At 41.1% G+C, this 19,639-nt stretch overlaps 1 protein-coding gene across 4 annotated transcripts in view; it reads right to left on the bottom strand.

Annotated features, from left to right (window-relative positions):
* Nucleotides 1-19,552, bottom strand: part of LOC104048122 (signal recognition particle subunit SRP54) — a 37,777-nt gene extending 18,225 nt beyond the window's left edge. Inside the window, exons 1-17 of one of the 4 annotated variants that reach the window (XM_064460253.1) lie at nucleotides 19,378-19,547; nucleotides 17,403-17,702; nucleotides 16,064-16,172; nucleotides 14,516-14,607; nucleotides 13,852-13,936; nucleotides 12,938-13,042; nucleotides 11,670-11,736; nucleotides 11,528-11,585; nucleotides 10,668-10,818; nucleotides 9,622-9,770; nucleotides 8,120-8,220; nucleotides 7,920-8,006; nucleotides 7,440-7,513; nucleotides 7,080-7,188; nucleotides 6,163-6,333; nucleotides 5,634-5,729; nucleotides 4,507-4,968 (exon numbers count right to left, since the gene is read on the bottom strand). In XM_064460253.1, coding sequence (XP_064316323.1) covers nucleotides 4,877-4,968; nucleotides 5,634-5,729; nucleotides 6,163-6,333; nucleotides 7,080-7,188; nucleotides 7,440-7,513; nucleotides 7,920-8,006; nucleotides 8,120-8,220; nucleotides 9,622-9,770; nucleotides 10,668-10,818; nucleotides 11,528-11,585; nucleotides 11,670-11,736; nucleotides 12,938-13,042; nucleotides 13,852-13,936; nucleotides 14,516-14,607; nucleotides 16,064-16,141 — 1,515 coding nt within the window. In that variant the 5' untranslated portion in view covers nucleotides 16,142-16,172; nucleotides 17,403-17,702; nucleotides 19,378-19,547 and the 3' untranslated portion in view covers nucleotides 4,507-4,876. Of the gene's footprint in view, nucleotides 1-313; nucleotides 540-4,506; nucleotides 4,969-5,633; nucleotides 5,730-6,162; nucleotides 6,334-7,079; nucleotides 7,189-7,439; nucleotides 7,514-7,919; nucleotides 8,007-8,119; nucleotides 8,221-9,621; nucleotides 9,771-10,667; nucleotides 10,819-11,527; nucleotides 11,586-11,669; nucleotides 11,737-12,937; nucleotides 13,043-13,851; nucleotides 13,937-14,515; nucleotides 14,608-16,063; nucleotides 16,173-17,402; nucleotides 17,703-19,377 lie in introns of those variants that run through there. The other 3 variants (XM_064460252.1, XM_064460256.1, XM_064460255.1) reach the window with 3 other exon arrangements.
* Nucleotides 19,553-19,639: the final 87 nt, after the last annotated feature.

The following is a 19,639-nucleotide window of genomic DNA, read 5'->3' as shown; positions in this document are numbered from 1 at the left end:
GCGTGCCCGCCGCGCTGACGGCAGCTGCAGAGCGCTGGCAGGACAGGCGGACAGACAGACTGACCTCCTCCGCCCGCAGCGGAGAGCCGGCCCTCCCCAGGCCCCCGCTCCCGCCAGCCCCACGGCGGGCCCAGGCCGCCGCCGCCGCCCATGCCCCGGCCGGGCCCCAGCACCACCGCCCGTCCCGCGGCGGCCCGAAGGGCCTCGCCCTCCCCCGCAAGCCGCCCCCTCCCGGGCCCCGCGGCGGGGCGGCCCGGCCGGGCGGGACCAGGGACGGGACGGGGGGAGAGGCCGCTCCGCCGGCCCCGCTCACCTGCTCCGGCTCCATGGCGCAGGCGGCAGCCGCGGGGCCGACGGCGGGCGCGCAGTAGAGGGTGATGGCGGACAGCCCCTGCTCCATCCTCCCGCCCGCCCGCCGCGGCGCCGGGGGAGGGCGGCAGCGGGCCCGCCGCGGCCCAGGGAGGCGAGCAGGCGGCGGCACCGCCCGTCACACCGGGGCGGGGCGGCGCTCGGAGGCCGCCGCGGCCTGCGGGCCACCGCCCACCCGCCGCCGCAGGGCTGGGGTACCCCGCCGCGGCTGGCCGCCCTCCCAAGCCCCGGCCAGGCGCCGAGCCCGTACTGGCCTCGGTCGTTGCCCTCCGCAGCCCGGAGGGAGACCGGGCTACCAAGCACTGCCGTACCTATACACGGAAGGAAGCACACCGCCTCTGGAAAGAGGGGAGACTCTGCGTGGTGTGAGGAAATACACGCATCATCTTCCTAGAATACTGTAAAAATCTGCAAAATATTTTGAGAAGCACATGAAGTTACGGGACACTATTCAAGAGCCCCGCCTCGGGAAGGGGCAGCTTGCCAAGCCTTTCAGTACCTGCTGGTGGCTCAGGCAATTCAAGGCACTTTAAAGGACAAACCACAGAACAAGACAGAAATGCAAACCAAGGGTGCCCTGGCCCCTGGGATGCGTGTGGGTGAGAAAATAACGTTTATTCCCAGCAGGCAGGGAAGAGCTTTTGTCAGCTAGTTGGTTTGCACAGCTGCTGCAGCGAAGACCAGGGAGGCCTCTTCCTCCAAGTCTGTGCTGGGGCCACCTTGTTGCAGGTGATGGCCCAGCCTGGACAAGCAGCCAGGGCTGACCTAAGGCCAGAGGCACATGAGCCAGTGCCAAGTACTAGTACAACAGTTGGATGTGGAAGCGTTTGAAACATCCTTTTTATGGGACTTAGTAATTATTTTTTTTATTTAAGGTTGGAGCCAAGGGCTGTAACCTGAACTTGTTTACATGACAGCAAGAGCCATACTTCAGTCCTGTGTCATTACAAATAGCTTCCTAAGACTTACAGTCTGTAGCATGGATGGGCTCTTCAGCACTTTCTTAGTCGTATTATCAAACCATTATCCCTATTCCATGACAATTTAAAGTCCCAGGTAAAGTATTGATGTACCAGATTTACAATTGTACTAGCACAAGGCAGAAAATTTTCCCCTTATGAAGAGGGCTAAACACAGAATGTGTGATTATGGAAACACATGAATGTAAGATTAGAGTATTATTTTAGATACTACAGGACTGAGCATCTACTTCATATGTAAGAAAGAGGTATTACTTAAAACTGCAAAGAAACTAATGTAGGAGCACATAAGTACATATAACCTTTAGTAGAGTCTACATTCTGTTTAACAAGGACTGGTTGAAATAGGGTAGCAGCTTTTAAAGAACAACATTAAATCATCAACTAGCCAACTTGGTCTTTTTCCTGTCCTGCAATTATAGCAGCTGTACAGTAATACTGAAGTTAATCTTTCACCTCCCTGAACAATTAGCAATTGCAACTTAGACAATTTAATAGATTTAGCAAGTGTCTCAATATTAAAAGTCCTGAGGAAGGGCAAAGACTGTTAACAAACCCATGCCTGTGCCTTTCCATGGCTATTTGTGCGTGCTGACATTTACTGTCCAGTTCCTATCACACAGCTACCTGTTGGCTATCGTAACTGTTTCCTCTTAGCAGGCTTCTCAGCAGACAGGCTTAAGAACAGTTCCCATGAACTACACGCATCCTTTGCCCTAGCTGCAATAAGAGGGTATTTATATTTGAACTGCCAAGGTCCTCCTCTTGCTTGGAGGAGTAAAAAAAAAAAAAATCCATCAAACCTGTTGTTCTAGTCCCATGGGCAGGATTTGCCTTAAAAAAAATGCAGCAAACTGATAAAACGTGCACCAGCAATAAATACATGATTATTCCACAGCTAGGTCTTCCACTTTTACAGGCCAACCATCATCTTCCAAAAAGGTAAACATGCAACAGATACCTATTTCTATATTAGTGTGCTGGATGTCAAAGCTTATTGACATCCTATAACCAAAGAAAAGGGTGAATGTTGCAGGGTGTCACTGATTTCGAAATAAGGGTGCACTTCTAAACAAATAGTTGAGCCGATTTTGTACATTACTCTCTTATCCATTAGCTCCTTCTAGTGGCTTCCCCGGGCACTACAGTTACCCAAACCCTTTCTTATCTGCTTCAAGTTCTCAACAAACTTCATTTAGCCATGTGTCCAGACACAGAAACAGCAAACTTGTCTGAGCAGCAGCAACAGCTTTCAGTAAGATATACAGAGAGACTTCAGTCTTCTAAGTATTTCCAGTGAAGTTTGTTTGCCTCTAACTTTTTAGGCTTCTTGAGTGCCAGGGAAGACTTTTCTGCAGAACATGGTGAGATACTGTGAAGCACAGGCACAAGAAGCCTAACACAACAAAATGGTGCTGGGAGAGTTGTTACTCATGGCCTCTCCTGGCTTGGTGCAATTAAGTCTCCAGAGTGCCAAACTGAGAGAACACATAGGACATGATACCTTCTGTTCTCCTGCAACAACTTTAGTATTTTCTTCTACATATTGTGGCCTGCAGGATCCACAAACAGAAAAAAAATATTGGCCACACTCCCTAAAACTGATGTTCTCCTATAAAGCTATGAAAGAATTTTATAGGCACTCCTATACAGCTGAACTCTCCTTTTTAAGTGCCTCCAACATTTTTTTTTCCTTTTTTAAACTTAGAAATAACAATTGACACATATTCTACTTTAAAGAAAATGTTTTCTGAACTTGCCCTTGCCTCTACCAACACACAGATAGTGGCAGCTCTCAGTTCCTGTCTGGTAGCAGTGGTGAACTAAAGACTAAAACTAAACATAGAAAGAGTTAATTTTTGGTAACTCAACAGTCTGACTGAGCCTGTCCAGAAGCACAGTGCTTCACTGTTCATCCTCAATATGCCTATTCAAGTTTGATTTCCATCAAAAGCATTCAACTTAACTCTCTCCTACCAACTACATTCCAAACCAGATTTATTTGCTACTCTCTGGTGCATTATTTTGTATATTGCATTGGTTTGTACTGCTCAAGAATTGAAAATACTGCAAAAAAAGGTAAGTGGTGTGTGTTTACTAAAACTGATTTAAGTAGGTGAGGACAGCTCCCCCAAGCTGGTGATGTGCAAGGGCTCATTTGTTACATTTAAAATACTAAGACCCACGTAGCTGATCCTTTTACAGATTAGCACTGTGCATAACAGACTGCTGTAGGTAAATGGCACGCCTGCAGGTTTTTCAGCATCCTCCATACACTGAATACATGTACCACTAATCACAAAAGATAATTCCACATTATAAGCTAAGTTACAGCAGACTTTGCTTTATTAGCACAAGAGTATAATTACCTCTAAAACTATTCAGTCAGCTGTGTTAGCTGCCACCTTCTCAAAGTACTGGCTGACAGAGGGACACAATTACTGCATTTAATTTTTACCTTATCTAAGCAGAGATAGGTGTCCACTTACAACCCACACAGTACATTAAATTCATAATACCCTCTTGCCTTAAGATAAGGGTGGAAGATTCCATATTTGCCAAGCTGTATGTTGGATTTCAAGGTTCATCTGATCTACCTAGTTTCTGAAGTGAGACTGTAGATGCCACGATTTTGAGACCAACACAGTGAACTCAAATATTAAGAAATACTACAGGAAATTCAGATCAGATTGTCGCTCAGTTGGAGCAATATGCTCTGTCAGATACAGCTATCTGGCTGTTTTACTTTAGATTCAGTACCAGCACTGAATTCCATCTAGTATGTATTAGAAACTATCTCTGTAACAAACTGCTTAATTGACAGCCTGCTATGAAGATTATCTTCACTATACGAGACAGCTTGATTATCTGCATACCTGTATGTTTTCAGTCATGTAATTCTTTATGTACAGGGAAAGAATGATAAAATTCCTGAGAACAGCGTTTTGTACAAACCTGAGCACAGCACATCCACCTTCTAAAAATGCTCCACGCAGAACACCCAAGCAGCAACAGCACGTTTTTGATACTGAATTATTCTTACAGTATTTATGCCAAACGCGAGTTACAAGAGTGATTAAAAACAAACTAAGGAAATCCTCTCATTACATAGTGATGAAGGACAGTTACAAAAGAACTGAAGAAACAGGCTGTTCCCTTGTTTATAACCACTTAAACTTTATTTTACAGTATATTTGTGACATTTTATGTTACTATAACCAAAGATTAGGGTTGTTTACAAATATAATGGCTGCCATTTGATGTAAATAATTAAAAAGTGTCTCTAAATATTTAAAATTTTACATCGTTATTTTGTTTTATTAAACTGAATTACTCTTTGTGCCATTAGGTATTAGAGAAGAACTAATTTAAGCAAAAATAGTTTTCAGAAATTAGATGTAGAAACTGAGAAGCCTGAATAAGATCTCAAAAGACCAGTCCCCCATCACTGTAAAAAGGAAGAAAGCAAATTATTTCACTGAAGTTGAAATGAAGAGTCAACCAAGTCCATTTTTATTAAGGCTTCTTTACATATTATTGAATCCCATCATGCCTTTCATATTCCCAGCAGCACCTTGTTGAAATTGTCTCATCATGGACTGCAATCCTGCCATGCCACCTGCAGAAAATAAGTGAGAAGACAGATGTGTTAACTCTGAAGCACAGCTGTCTTGGTTCTAAGGCCTCATTACAGCACACACACTATTTCAATAATATACAAATGCAAAAGCCCAAGACTGTCCAGCCAGGTTTAAATGGCTATCAAAAATGGACAACTGCGTGAGTAATTACAGAAAGGTCTGCAAACCACCAGGCTTAAAGTGGGTTTTAAGATGACCTGTGCATTATTATCTAGATGAAAGAAAAAACCTTGAAGGAATGACCATTATCAATTAGTAAGGTTCCAGTAGGGAAGTCTTGAAGTAAAGCTGCTCTTGTTGAATTAAATTATTTGAGGCAGAGCTTAGAAGAGAAGGAAAGTTTAGGAATATATTAGCTTCACCACAATCATGCTTTGACTCATCACTTTACTATTTCATCGGACACCTCTCCAATTGCTCATTTTGAGAGCTAAATCCAAATGAAGAGACTAGATAAAGCACTGGTAAGAGAAAAGCATTCGTAACATATGGAATAGACTTTGATTCTTGTTAGAAAATCTAGCAATGCTTAATGCTGATATATAACGCACACATTCTCACATCACCTTCCTCACTTCTATATTTCAAATACTTCACTGCAATCAGTAGTCCTCTCTTAAAGCTGTAAAAAGTCAACACATACCCATATGATGAAGAACTCTCGGATCCATCATCTTTGCCATCTGTTGGTTCAGTTTGGCCAGCTGAGATGGGTTTACATTCTTTGACATATCGCCACCTAAAAAAATGAAATAAGCAATTGTAAGAAAGTGGACTAATGTATGGGGCTAAAGATAAAATAAATCAGAATTTTACCTCCTAATTCTAGATTGAAATCCCTTCCAGTCCATGATAAAAAGTTACCACATCAGCCACTTAAGTATTTAAGGATCAACAGTCCTTGCCCCCCACATGACTGAAGCATCAGTATTATAATAGTAATGAAGTCTACATTGATAAAGCCAAAAATACAACAGTTTTCACTAAGTTATGCGTTAGTGTCATGAACAGTGCTGCTCTTACCAGTTACATAAAAGCTTACAAACGTGAAAATGAGTGAACTACAACTCACCTTCTCTTCTCCCAACACCTCATCTACATTTTTACATTTCCCATGTTCACACATCAAGTGACCTCCCGCACTGAGTTAATGCTTTCCTTTTTTTTTTTACCTTTGAAAAGCCCTTTGATGCCTCCCATCTTTTTCACCATCTGTGCAAACTTAGTGTATTGGGTCAAAAGCTCCTGAACATCTCTGGTAGAAACACCTGAACCTCTTGCTACTCTTTGGATTCTTCCGGGCTGCTTACTGAAAACTTTGGCACCATCTGTACTGTCAAGTTCTGCAATTACAGTGTGGGAAAGAAAAATGCATTCAGTTACTGACATTAAATCTGTTACAGCTGGTAGCAAACTTGTTCTCATTGCTGAGAATTTAGCTTTGAGCCAGAGAACAAAAAACTAGTTTTAGAAGTGACAATGCCAAATTTTACATAAATAGTTGAGATTTTACAGCTGTTATGTTTGTATGTTAATCAGCATGACAGAAAAAAGTCACCTGAATAAGTTATACTCTCAGCACACTTGGTCTTAAATATTAATGGGTTTAGCACGAGGGTAAGAGCATGCTTCTCCTGCAACAGTTATGGGTGGATTAGAAACAGCACACCTTGAATTCCAGAGACCAGGCTATGTCACCAAGTGAATTTGAGGGTGGGTAGGAAGACAGACACCAATGACAGATTAAAGATGAACGTAAATTTTTAATTTGCAAGTATAGCGTTAATAATTTAAAAAGCGCAGTTACAGTATGAAAACCCCCAAACATTAATTTCCAGTAGAATGCTTCAAAATACCACCTATTCTACACAAGATAGAGCAGCAACACGCAATTGTCAAGGTACCTCTCTAAATATTTAGACTTATTCAGGAAGTTTGAGACACACATGTACTCTTGCCATTTCTAACTCTGATAAATGCTCCTTGCCATTTTCTGTCACTGTAGATGCTGTCTTGTTTCCAGGAAGAGCTCTGGAAATAAGCTTGTTAAACAACGGAGAAAAGAAACAATGGGTGAAGTTTGTTTTACCTTGGTCATTCATACTGTCCATTATAGTCATCAGTTTCTTTAGTCTTGCCATTGATTCCTGTTCATTGCCTTTACTCATGAAGTCAGTTCCAAAACCAGGGATCATACCCTTGTTTTAAAAATGGAAAAAAAGCTGTGTCAGAACAGGCAAAGGTAACTTTAATTAAGCAGCCAGAAATATGGACAGCAAGCTTTAGATCAGCAGTTACATATTGTAGTAGGCAAATCATTTCACCTTTTTCAAAAACATGAAGCACAGACTCTTAGCACCAGTTTCAATGAAAAGTTCTAAGTTTACAGCAGAAGTTTCTCAAATATAAATAAAAATCTGAAAATAAAATTACTTTGGGAATAACTAACCAAGATCTGACTGAATGGTCCCATTTTCATGATGTTTTGGAATTGTTCATACATATCCCTTAACGTAAATTGACCTGAAGTACAACAACAAAAAAAAAGATTAGCAGAAGCCACTCTAGCATTTTAGTCTTACTGTCCTTTTTCAGTTATTATTCTTTATATTTACAAGGTAAATACTATACCACATAGGTAAGTAGATAAATAACCCTCCACTGTTATACCGCTAAACCATTTTAGATGGCACACACTTAGGAGTTAAGCTAGTTATTCTGCAGTTATAGACAGTTATAGTCTGACAGACTTCTCCCTTGAAAAACATAACTCAATCTACTTGCCTGCCACATTTATTAGAGGAATAGCAACCATTCTTCACTATGCACATGTATAACAAATTAACTCAGCGGTCTACATCCCTGAGACAACCTGCCATGATTAGGTCATGGTAATACTACCTGCTATTGAGGCCTTGGAATAACTTACCATGTTTGAGCTTTTCTATGAGTGCTTCATTATCATCCAACTTTAACTCATTTACTTTATCTATTAATCCTTCAATATCACCCATACCTGGGGGGGAGGAAGAAAAAAAGCTCTGAAGATGGCATTAAAAAAAATGATGCTTTGGCTTTCAGTTATCCAATTCAAAGTGTCTTTCAAGTACAGTTGTACATAGTACATACCAAGCAGTTTGCTGATGAAAGGCTGTGTTTTAAAGGGTTCAAAGTCATCTATGTGTTCGCCAGTTCCAATAAAAATAATAGGACTCTTTGTGGCAGCAACTCTGCAGTAAAACATATTTTATGAAATGGCCTCTCAAAACTCACCCATCATTTGTACCACCTATTAACATAACCAGCTAGGCATCATCAACACAATGCATCCTCTCAGAAGTATCTTTCTTACTCCTCAAACTATTAACGCAAAAACATCCAGCATCTAAGATGGGTAGCTGGGAGTAACTGACAAGATGTTTCTCAAATTAGTACTTTGCAAAATATAAACTCTGCTTTGAAAAATCATCAACCAAAATAGAAGTTGCTTATTTTCATTGCTGAGTTTAAGAAACTTGAAAGAGAGAAAATAAATCATCTCTACTTTATCCTGATATTGGGAAGTCAGGTGAGACAGGCATTTATTACTTTTTCTTCCAGGTACCTCCTCCAACAGACAGCAATGTCATTTAACAACACAAAAAAAGCTTAGACATAAGAAAAATCATAACCTTTTCACCAATCAATCACTGGCACTAGCTTTTAGATGAACTCAGCTTCCACTCTACAGAGAGTATAGAGAAAACACAGCAGACTTAACACATATAAACAAGCTCATGAATACTGGAACAAACTTTCAGTATTTTCATTTTGCTCTTAAGTGGAGTTTTCCATCACTACGCTATGCTATAAATAACAGCAAAATACGTAAGTGTTAGAGTTCTTAAACTGCCATGAGATCAAAGTCAGACAGTGATTTAGTAAGCTGGTGTCAGTTAACTTTGACTGTTTTGACAAATTGTCTCAGCTCCATACAAACTGTATCATTGAAACACAGCTGGAGATTAGGCTGACATGCCAACATATAAGGCTGAAGATAAAATGTAAGGTTTTCCAGTCAATAGAGTCTGTCAAGATACAGCATATAGGAAGTCCAACAAGGATGGAATTCAGGGAACGTATGACTGCAGAGTAATTTTTTACCAAATTGTTGGGCACTGGCAATCCAGAAGTTTGACTTGCATTGCAGTTTTAAGGACATTAGGTATGACTAGCTAGAGTTCTTCCCCTTTTGGAAAAAAATCTTGAGCATTAAATGAGAAGCAAAACTTTTAGGGTAAGCCATATCTATCAAGTCCAAATCTATGTTTTTGGTAAAAACTCATACACAAAATGCAATAAGTATAATCACTTGATGCTGTACTCTAAAGACATCAGCATGACATGTGACAATACATACTACTGTATTGGAACCATATCATAATATCTGATTCTGACTGACATTAAGTATCAATGGGTGATCTTATCCACCAGAAGTACAGTAAGAATGTAACTGTTACCAACTTAAATCTCAGACTCTGTGAAGCGTAACACTGACCATTTCGCAGGACAGGTTTCTTAGAGACACTAACATACTCCGTGGTTGTCCATGCATGGCCAGATGTTGGATGCTATTATGTCGCAATACTTACGCACTAAGAGCTCCACCTCCTTTTGCATGTCCATCGAGCTTAGTAACAATAACAGAAGCTACATCTACTTTATCTTTGAAAGCTTTAGCTTGAGCTTCACAAGCTTGGCCAATGGAAGCATCCATCACATACACAATGTTATCTGGTTGCTAGGAGAAAAGAGAGATACACAAAATAATCATTTCCTGCTTTCTTAAGCAGTGTTCACACATTATATTCACCAGCAGAACTTACTGCAATAACAGTAAGTATATAAAGGCTGTGCAGTTTAAAGCAAAAGGGCAATTGGTTTATGAACAGTATTGTCTAAGGACCATTTGAAAACTCTGATGCTGTATTACTATGTGAAAGACTTATCTACAACACAGAACACTAAAATTTAATAGGTTTACAGTTATTATATTTTGAGTGATTTTAGCCATAATCCGAGACAGTAAGCTCATTAGTATCTAACAAGCAATTAATGGCTAATGACATCTTCCATTCATTTTTACATTAAGAGCTTTAAGACACCCATTCCTCTGAAAACAAGTTAGCCATTAGCAGGAGTTGTGCTGGATGTGTCATATTGTCATGCAAGACCACAGAAGCAAGAAAAATAGCCAGGCTTTTTACACCCATACAAGAAACACCAGCTTCATTTACATATCAGAACTGTTGACATTTATCCCATCACCTCTATTTTAGAGCGATTATTCATGACAACCACAGAAAACGTAATACACATAGCCGCAGGAACACAGATCAGACTGATTCCTTTATCTAATTTCTCAATCCTGAAAAGCAAAAGCTAAATCAGCAACAGTAGTCTAGTTATGTGCAAGCATTCTTGAATTACAGACAAGAATTAAAAATGACAGAGGACTAGCAAGCACTGATCATCCAGCCTTGTTTATTCATATGTGTTTTTAATTTCTAATACATTCTCTGGAGTGCTGATGCATTCCAGAGGAGCAAAATCCACATAGAACATTAGGAGATAAACATAAATGAATTGTAGTCAAATTACTGTAAGAGAAATTACTGTATTTCTTGAAACTACTCACTATGGCATTAGCAACTTGTAACATCTCTTCAAACAAAGAGTCTTCCTGTTTGTGACGTCCACTTGTATCAACAATTATTATTTCGAAGTTTTCATTCTTGAATTTCTCAACACCTTCTGAGGCAATAATTACAGGATCCATTTCTGTATAACTGATCACAAAGAGAAACATCTATCTATATATAAAAGCAATTCTTTGTTTCCGAAGAAACTAATTCAAACTTTCATTACTTGACTGTAAACTTGTTAACTATAAATCTATCTGGATTTCAGTAGGGACGTCCTCTTATGTCAAGCAAAAATTGTTTAAAAAATATGCCTTCCTAATCAATTTCCCTTTACTCCTCAGTGAACCGAAGCACAAGGGACTGTCTGTCTCACCTGCTGAAGACTGCACTAAGTTCTACTAGCTGTTCTCTGAAATAAGATTTAACTGAGCACCTAGACAGTACACCTCCAGTGAAGCTTAGAGGAAAGTTATTTACTGCTTTTATATAGACTATTTCAGGTCTACTGCTGCCCCTACTTGACAATAAGAATTAAGGGTCCAAAAATCATTTGATCTGTAAGGACACTTCCTCAAAATCTGGATGTGTTTGGTAGAGGCCTATAAACTGTTATATGCTGAGAGAATGTTCTAGTGAGTTATCCCCCTGATCTCTTCTTACACTATCCCTGCCTGCTACTGCAGGCAGACAATATACTGAAATAGGCACGATTTTCATCTGATCAGAACAAATATTATAAGAGAATTTAAGTAATTAGGCAACACTTAATGGGGCTTAGTGTGAGATGTTCGATAAGGGACAATATATCGTTGGAGTTGAGTTGTTCTCCAAACTGATTCTGGAAGACGCTTACCTCCCATAAAAGGGAATTCTTGCTTTCGTGGCGTTCTGCTTTAACTGGTCAAAAGCACCTGTAAGACAGGTATAGTCAAGGGACTATTTAAAAAAATCTGTAAGTATTAGAGATAAAGAACCACATCATTAAAGACTATTACCTGCTCTGTATGTGTCTGCACATATTAAACATGTCTTCCAACCTTTCCTCTGATAGAAGTATGCTAACTGTGAAAAGAAATCCAAAACAACTAGTCACACCAAAATCCCACTAGGAAGCATGAGTAAGTTACTGAAGTACATAGAACAAAAAGTCAAGCCAGCCTTCCTATAGCTGAGACCACTTAGTAGCACTGTACAAGTATCAAGTGTTAGCATCTCCATTATTTAGAAAAGTATATTATTAATGGCAAGATGAAAACAGCTGCTCAATTCTGGTTCTGATTTCAGTTTCCTGGGCTAGGAATGACTACAAATAATTCCAGTTCCCACTTCACTAACTCCTCAGTTCTGTTTACTGTTAGTACTGCAGAGAGGACTAGCTTTTAGAAACTACCCAAAGCAGTAATTACTTCAATATTAAGTACTGCAACGGCTACAACTTGTACAGCTCTTTGTTTTTGTGCTTCCAGAGGAACAAAGATATTTCCACTGCAAGGACATGGTTTAAAGCAACAGATGGAATCCTTACTTTCCTGTAACACTCAGCTTCACTGGTATAACATACATCCATAGAACATTTCATTTACCAAAGACAAGCTTCCAAAATATAGTTCTCCTACAGAAGCACTAGGAAAGTTATGAAATCAGGCAGTGAAATATTCGGTGTAGCCTATGTGTGAATCTCAGAAGCAGATGACTAAAAAAACCAACAAAGATGCATCAGTCTTTTTCCACAGGATAATTTTTCCTCCCAACCTCCATTATAAGTAGGTTAAGTGTTGATTCACAGCATTCTTTTTTAGCTTTAAGATACAGATCCAAATTTCCTCAATTAATTTGGGGCTAGAACAGGTTTCATACCACCCACTCACACTTAACTGAGATACCTGACACAGGGACCAAGTTCCACTCGTTTCCCTAAATAGGTAACGGAATGAGACAGGTTCCATTCATAGTACTAGTCTTAAACCCAGAAAACAAGGAATAGAAAGAATCTTTATCCATATTTAGCACTGTTTCATCAAGAGTTTAGTTTAAAAAAAACTCTTGAAGGAAGTCCTACAAGCCATAAATTGCCCCAAAAGAATCGGTCGTTCATCTCATCTCAGAAACCACACTACAAAAATACCTCTATATTGTAATCAGTTAGTACTTTCCTACTAACAGGAAGAGCACAGATCACAAGCAAATCCTACCAAAGGAATCGAATGACCACCCCTACCCCCAAGAAAAAAAAACCCACACAAACAGATTCAGTGCAAGTTACCTTTGAACAGGTTGTTGTTTTACCACTTCCCTGCAAACCAACGAACATTATAATATTCTGTTTTCCTTTGGTAGGTGTCCATGCTTTCACTCCAGGATCTACAAGCTATAGAACAAAGCAGAACATATGTTGCAGAACTGAATTTCAGAAGCACACAGTGTGTCCAGATATCTATAGTATATTGTGTTATGCATAATAACTCTGTAACAGTAACACTAATAATTTCTTTCTAACATCAAGCACTGAAGTCAGGGTGGCTTATAGATGTAACAACACAGAAACTTGATGTCCACCCCACCATCACCGCTCAAGATGGACCTCTTCTGGTGAGAATCCTAGAGTACAGAAGGCTTCTTAGGGTTGCTGCCTCACTTCTGGAATGACCAAAAGGTACGTACATTTCAGAGAGCCACCATATGGGTGGACACAGACTACAGAAGAACAGAAGACTATACTGTTAACTGCAAAAAGGACAGAATACCGATACCCGGGTGCTGATCTGACCAAGCAGGCAGATTAAAGAGAAACATTGCCACGAATTGCTGGGTTTTTACCTAACGCTTTTTGAAAGGTTTACAAGCAGTTCGAACAAGTCTTCATTTGGGTAGCAAAGGTGTGTTTCTGGGACAACCAAAGGGAGTCCAGAAGATAATAGTACTTTACCCTTATTTTGTCTTTAGATTTTAGTTGAAGAGTAAGAATAGCTGGATTTGAAGCTTAAATCAAGGTTAGTCTGAGAGATGCCCAGGAAGTCATTTTGATCAGAAAAATACTAGTGTTTACAGTAGTAAGTAGCCTTACAACAGAAAACATAACTGTAAGCACCACACAATAACCTTAAAGCTTGGCTTGCTACTGTCCTGCTTCCACAGCCACTACAAGAAAAGTGACATAACATAGAATTTAAGTCCTACCTTAACAAGTTCCTTAAAGACAGCATGCTGTATCATTTTTCTTTTGTTAAGGCCAGATGCCATTTCTTCAAGGTCAATTGCAGACCTGAGTTTAGGAAAACGATGAAACACTAGTATAACTTAAAGCATCACTTTAACCTAGTAACCTAGTAATAAATGAAATCTTTGCAACTGGAACAGCACTCTTATTTGCCTTGAGTTTTCAGATAGGATGTATTTAAGAAGAGGCATGCATTGGAGACATTATTGCTGTATGCAGGACAAAACCAGGTTTCTGAAATACTTGCATCTACTTGAATTATACATCTGAAAATAGCCACAGTAATGGTACTGGTCATGTACACAGATATATCTATATCCACCACATAACACATGAAGATGAGGTGTCTAGGAACTAACACAGAACTTGTTTATCATACCACTCAACTGATAACAGCAACAGTTTTTTTGAAACAAGCCTAAAACAGCAATAACTGGCTAAACTTTCAGGTCCTTTTGATGGAACTGGCTAGACATTTAGTTCAAACTGTATTTTCCTGTTAAAGATAAACTGGGTGTGTCTAAGAAAACCATATAAAGTCAGAAGTTCGTTATTCTTCTGTAACGTCAAATTACAACTTTTAGAAATGTTAGAAGTTAAATGCATTTTGATGATTTCACTTACTTGACATTTTCTCTGAGTTGCTTCACAAGTTTAATATTAACATCAGCTTCCAGTAATGCTGTACATACTTCTTTTAACATAGCATTTAAAACCTTTGGAAAGGAAAAATGTTTTTATAAAATGCAGTTTTGACTAGGCCAGAATTAGTTAAAAACATGAATGTGAAAGTATATTTATGATGTAACCAAAGCTTCTGCAAATTACATGTATCCAGTCCTATCATTATGTTGCCTGCCGCACAAAAAGTCTATGCATTTGTTCTTATGTAAACGCAATTTAAATCTGAAAAAGTAATACTGGAAAAGAAGGGTCCTCAATTTGCAATATGTACACGGTAACAAAGTAACACAGAATGCACCCTATTGCATTAAGGACAGCAACAGCTCGGATGGTAGCAAGAATTCCTAAACTTCCCAACAGGTACTCCTTAGAGACAGCTGTAACAGAAAGCCACAGAAGAATCTCTTAACATAATCTCTGTAAATAAAAGTATTCCTTAAATGCAAGATGGACATGCTGCTGTCTGCAGTCTCAGCAGAAATGAACTGCTGCTCTGGGGTACGCCTTTTAGGCAAACAGGTGCCTCAGGAACCTAGTTTAGTAGTTCTAAGACTATTCAAAGTGAGAAGTCTTGAACAGAAAGATTTTTTTTTTTCTTGAAAGTAACACCTGCGTAACTGGCCTCATTTGCACAGCTTGAGCTCTTGCAGGAGCTTTCTACTGCTGAAAAAAAAATTAATTGTGCTATATTTGATTCGGTTAAGGATTTGCTGTCTCCCAGCTGAAGATTTGTTAAAACCTTTCCTCTATGCACACGTTCCAACCCTAAAACCCTTGATAAGCCTACTTTTTAGTTACTTTAAGCCACCTGTCTGCCTAGCTGAGAAGAGTTTCTAGCAATTTATTTATTCAGAGGCACTTCTAAGCCATCACATCAGTTAGTTTTGCATCTTGCTTTTCAGTCCATATAACAGATTCATAGTTGAAAATTCTTAATTAAAGAAAATAAAGACTATACCAAGTCAAACAGCTTCCAGAACCACACACTGTATTGACTTGAATATAAGGGCAGCAAACATAATATAACCCTCACATTTCAGACAGCAAAGTTCACACTGAAAGGTATTTGTTCTTCCATGCTTCAGCTTCTAGCAGCCTAGTACACATCTCCATAGTCTGGCTACACACACATCAGATCATTCTAAGTAGTCCCACTGTCTACTTTCCACCCACACTTCGGCACTTATCACCTCCTCCAGCGTTCACCTCATTAGCGAGCACTAATCTCCGTTAAGCACAGCCACCAGGCTCAAGGACCCTTTGACTGTGGGACCCACTATGCCTGAAGTGATCATACATGTCTAAATCTGGTTCTAAGTTTTGGCAGTACTATCAGGGAGTTAAAACCTCTAGTTAGAAATTCTACCTGAAGGAAGAAGAGAGCTTCAGGGTAACATCAACCTACTTCCATCTTCTCATCAGCCTTTGACAACTTCTCAGAGCTCTGCTTTCTAACCGTTAGTGCCATCACATACACGTACTACATACCTCTTCATTGATAATCGTGGCGTTGCTCAGTGAGCGTAATGCTGAAGTTATTTTTCTTCCGAGATCTGCTAGAACCATTTTGGCGGCTTCAAGTACAACTCAGAAGAATCTAGAAAACAATTAAAAATTAAATTTAAAACTAGTTAAGCTATGCCTTTGCAAATTAATTATTCCAGTACTTTTTGGGTTAAGAAATCTGCTTTGCATTCCAGAAAGCGCACAGACTTTACTTTTTTTAGAGTTATTTTTAGCAAATATTGGCCTGAAGTTAATTTTAGGCTATCCCGATGGCCTACTTAAAAACAGAGATGCCACACTGCAATTAGGAAGTATTTTCCTGTCTGGAATATTCATGCATTGAATTCACCATGAAAAAACAGTCCAGACAGACTTCCAGAAAGAATGCTGATTGCTTTTTATCTTCTTATCAGCAATATGCTACGTGGCAGACTAAAATCAAGCAGAATAGCCTAGAAGCTCTGCATCTTGCAAAGACAGTATCGTCAGAAGCAAAACTTTTTGCTAGCAAAATAGAACATTACTGATCAGTTCTATTTTCTCTACCTTATGCTAAATCAAACCGAATTTCTCCTTTTAGTAAACCTGTGAGCATACTTGTGTTTTAATAAGCAAAATTCATGTTGTATTTTTTTAATGGCTTCATTGGAAAAACCAGTCTCTCCCTGAAATTTGCAGATCAGTACACAAACAGATATGAATGTCTGTCTCCTTATATATATATTCACACATTGTAGATTTAAAGTACACTGAATGTACAGGCAATTCCAAAGTGACATTCACTACCATGACATGTCGATATTTCATAAAAGATTATTCTATGCTTCCTGAAGAACTCTGCCTGCAAAATATTTGCAGATAAGTACATGAACAGATATGAATGTCCGACTCCTTACTTTGCTGGAATAAGACTTCTACCTGATACCTGAAGTGGAAAAACTCCAGGTTTTCCTTACAGGGCATACAAGTGACATTCTTGCAGAAGAAATCTGAAAAAAGCACTATCATCTACATAATCTACCAAAGAGTGTCAGCAAACCAGATGTTCAAAATGTTCAAGCTCGTTTCCCATTAAAATCAAAATAATGCCAAAAAAATCCCTTTTAAAATAGTATTGCATCTCAGTAAGCTTTGAGCTGCTAAAACTGCAGCCACGGACAAAACTTAAGAACACTTAGCTCTCATATCCAAGAAATTTAATAGGATGATACGGGTACACATACAGCACCCAGGTAAACATTCAGTATTTAAAATTAGTTTCCAGAGTTCTACATATCTCCAAATACAGAAAGTTAATTATGTCCTAATAAACAAATGTTACCTCTACAGAACTCCAAAAGCTTCTTCCAACAGCCTGTCCTTGTTTCAGCTGGGATAGAGTTAAATTTCTTCGTAGTAGCTAGTATGAGACTATATTTTGGATTTTTGCTGGAAACAGCGGTGATAATGTGGAGATGTTTTTGTTGTTGGTAAGTAGCAGTTACACTGGTCAAGGACTTTTTCAGCTCCCCGTGCTCTGCCAGGTGCACAAGAAGCTGGGAGGGGACACAGCCGGGACAGCTGACCCAAACTGACCAACGGGATATTCCATACTATATGACGTCATGCTCAGTATATAAAGCTGGGGGAAGAAGAAGGAAGGGGGGACGTTTGGAGTAATTGTGTTTGTCTTCCCAAGTAACTGTTAACATGTGATGGAGCCCTGCTTTCCTGGAGATGGCTGAGCACCTGCCTGCCCGTGGGAAGGAGGGAATGAATTCCTTGTTTTGCTTTGCTTCCGCGCGCATCTTTTGCTTTACCTGTTAAACTGTCTTTATCTCAAACCATGAGCTGCCTCACTTTTACTCTTCCGATTCTCTCCCCGTCCCACCAGGGGGGAGTGAGCGGGCGGCTGCGTGGTACTTGGTTGCTAACTGGGGCTAAACCACAACACAGCCTTAGAATAGAATAATGTACATACTATGCTAAGGCGATGAGTTGAAGCATTTCAGTATCAACTGCTTTCTCCAGCACATTAAGGATTTATATGCCATCAGAATTACTAAGGGATACCAAGTATAGAAATTAATGTAATTTTTCAGGTTCAGCCCACCCAAGTTGTGAGCCACACTACAGACAAGAAGTCACATAAGCTGTCTTAGCAGGTAGTCAGCTTGGGTTGGCAGGTAGCCAGAAGGGCAGCAGCAACTGCACTGCAGAATGCGTATATGCTGCGTTCAAAGCATCTGTAGTCCTGGAAAAGCTTTTTAGCTTTGATGCAGCACTCTGCAAATGCACTGAACATATTTAAACCTGGCAGAGCCCCACAGCAAACAAGCCAGGCTGTATCAAGCAGGCCTCATGCTGAGCAAGACTGTGAGCTCTGCACAGTCCAAGCTGCCTTCAGCAGAAGCAGCCTGGGCACCACCACACTGCTGCACTCCCAGGTCATCCTTCTCCTGCACAGAGCCCCAAGCCCACTCCACTTGCTGCTGGAAGGCAGGCACTTCAGGAATACCGGGGCAGCACAAGCAGTGGGGGTTTTCTTATGCCACAGCAAAACTGCAGTGAGACAACTCTGAAGAGACAGACTGCCTGTCCATCTCATATACACATCTAACTAAAATTTGTCTAGCTAACCTAGCAGTACTCTTCAATGCACAGTATTTTTTACTAGATAACAGCTATTTAAACAGTCGTTTTAAAAGATAGTATCTGTTTGAAAGATAATAAGTGTTCTTTTTTCTTAAAATCTGTAAAGTTATACTAAACATACACGGATTAAGAGCTGCTTTAAGTCTTATAGCCCCAAAACTGGCTGACTCACAGGTGGAAATAGCTTGAGCTACTGCAGCAACACTCAACCCCAACTTACCAGTTTCCACCTTCTAAGATTACCTGACAGAGTAGGAGGACGGCTCCCCCGGGCCGCAGCAGGGACCAGCTGTCCCGCTTACAGCCTGAAGCCTCCCTTTTCATGGAAAAAGTAAAAGCCGGTAACGGCCCAGCCTCAGGTGCGCGCCCGGCCCCCGCCTCTCCCCCTGCGCCCCCAGGGCCGGCCGCAGCCGGCGGGGGCTCGCCCAGGAGCCCCAGCGCTCGCTCCCTCGGGGCCGGGGCGGCGCCACCGCCCAGCGGCTCGGCAGGCCGTGGGTCCCGGCTCGGCCCGGGCTGCCAGAGATGGGACCCGCTGCCCGTTCCTGCGGCCGACAGGGTCCGGACGCCCGCCCGCCCTCTCTACCAGCCTTGGGCCGAGGGGCCTTGCCTCGGGAAACCGCCACCGGCCGCAGTCAGTTGGCGGCGGCGTCGGGAGCACTCACCGGGAGCACGGCGTGGGGTCCGCCGGCGGAGAGGGGCCCAGCCCGCCGAGGCGAGGCGAGGCCACCCAGCACTGCGCAGCAACCGCGAGCCTCCACCGGCGGCCGCTACCGCCGCCGACAAGGGAAACGTCACCACTCGCCGTCACCCCACGGGCCCTACCTCACTTCCACTTCCGGGGCGCGCGCGCCCACTGTGGCGTTAAGGTGGCCCCGGGGAAGGGCCGGCCGGCGATAGAAGCCGGGGGGGGGGGGAAGGCCTGGC

Source organism: Phalacrocorax carbo, chromosome 9, assembly GCF_963921805.1.
Source record: "Phalacrocorax carbo chromosome 9, bPhaCar2.1, whole genome shotgun sequence".
NCBI lineage: Eukaryota > Metazoa > Chordata > Aves > Suliformes > Phalacrocoracidae > Phalacrocorax > Phalacrocorax carbo.
This window is presented reverse-complemented; position numbering and strand designations above follow the sequence as displayed.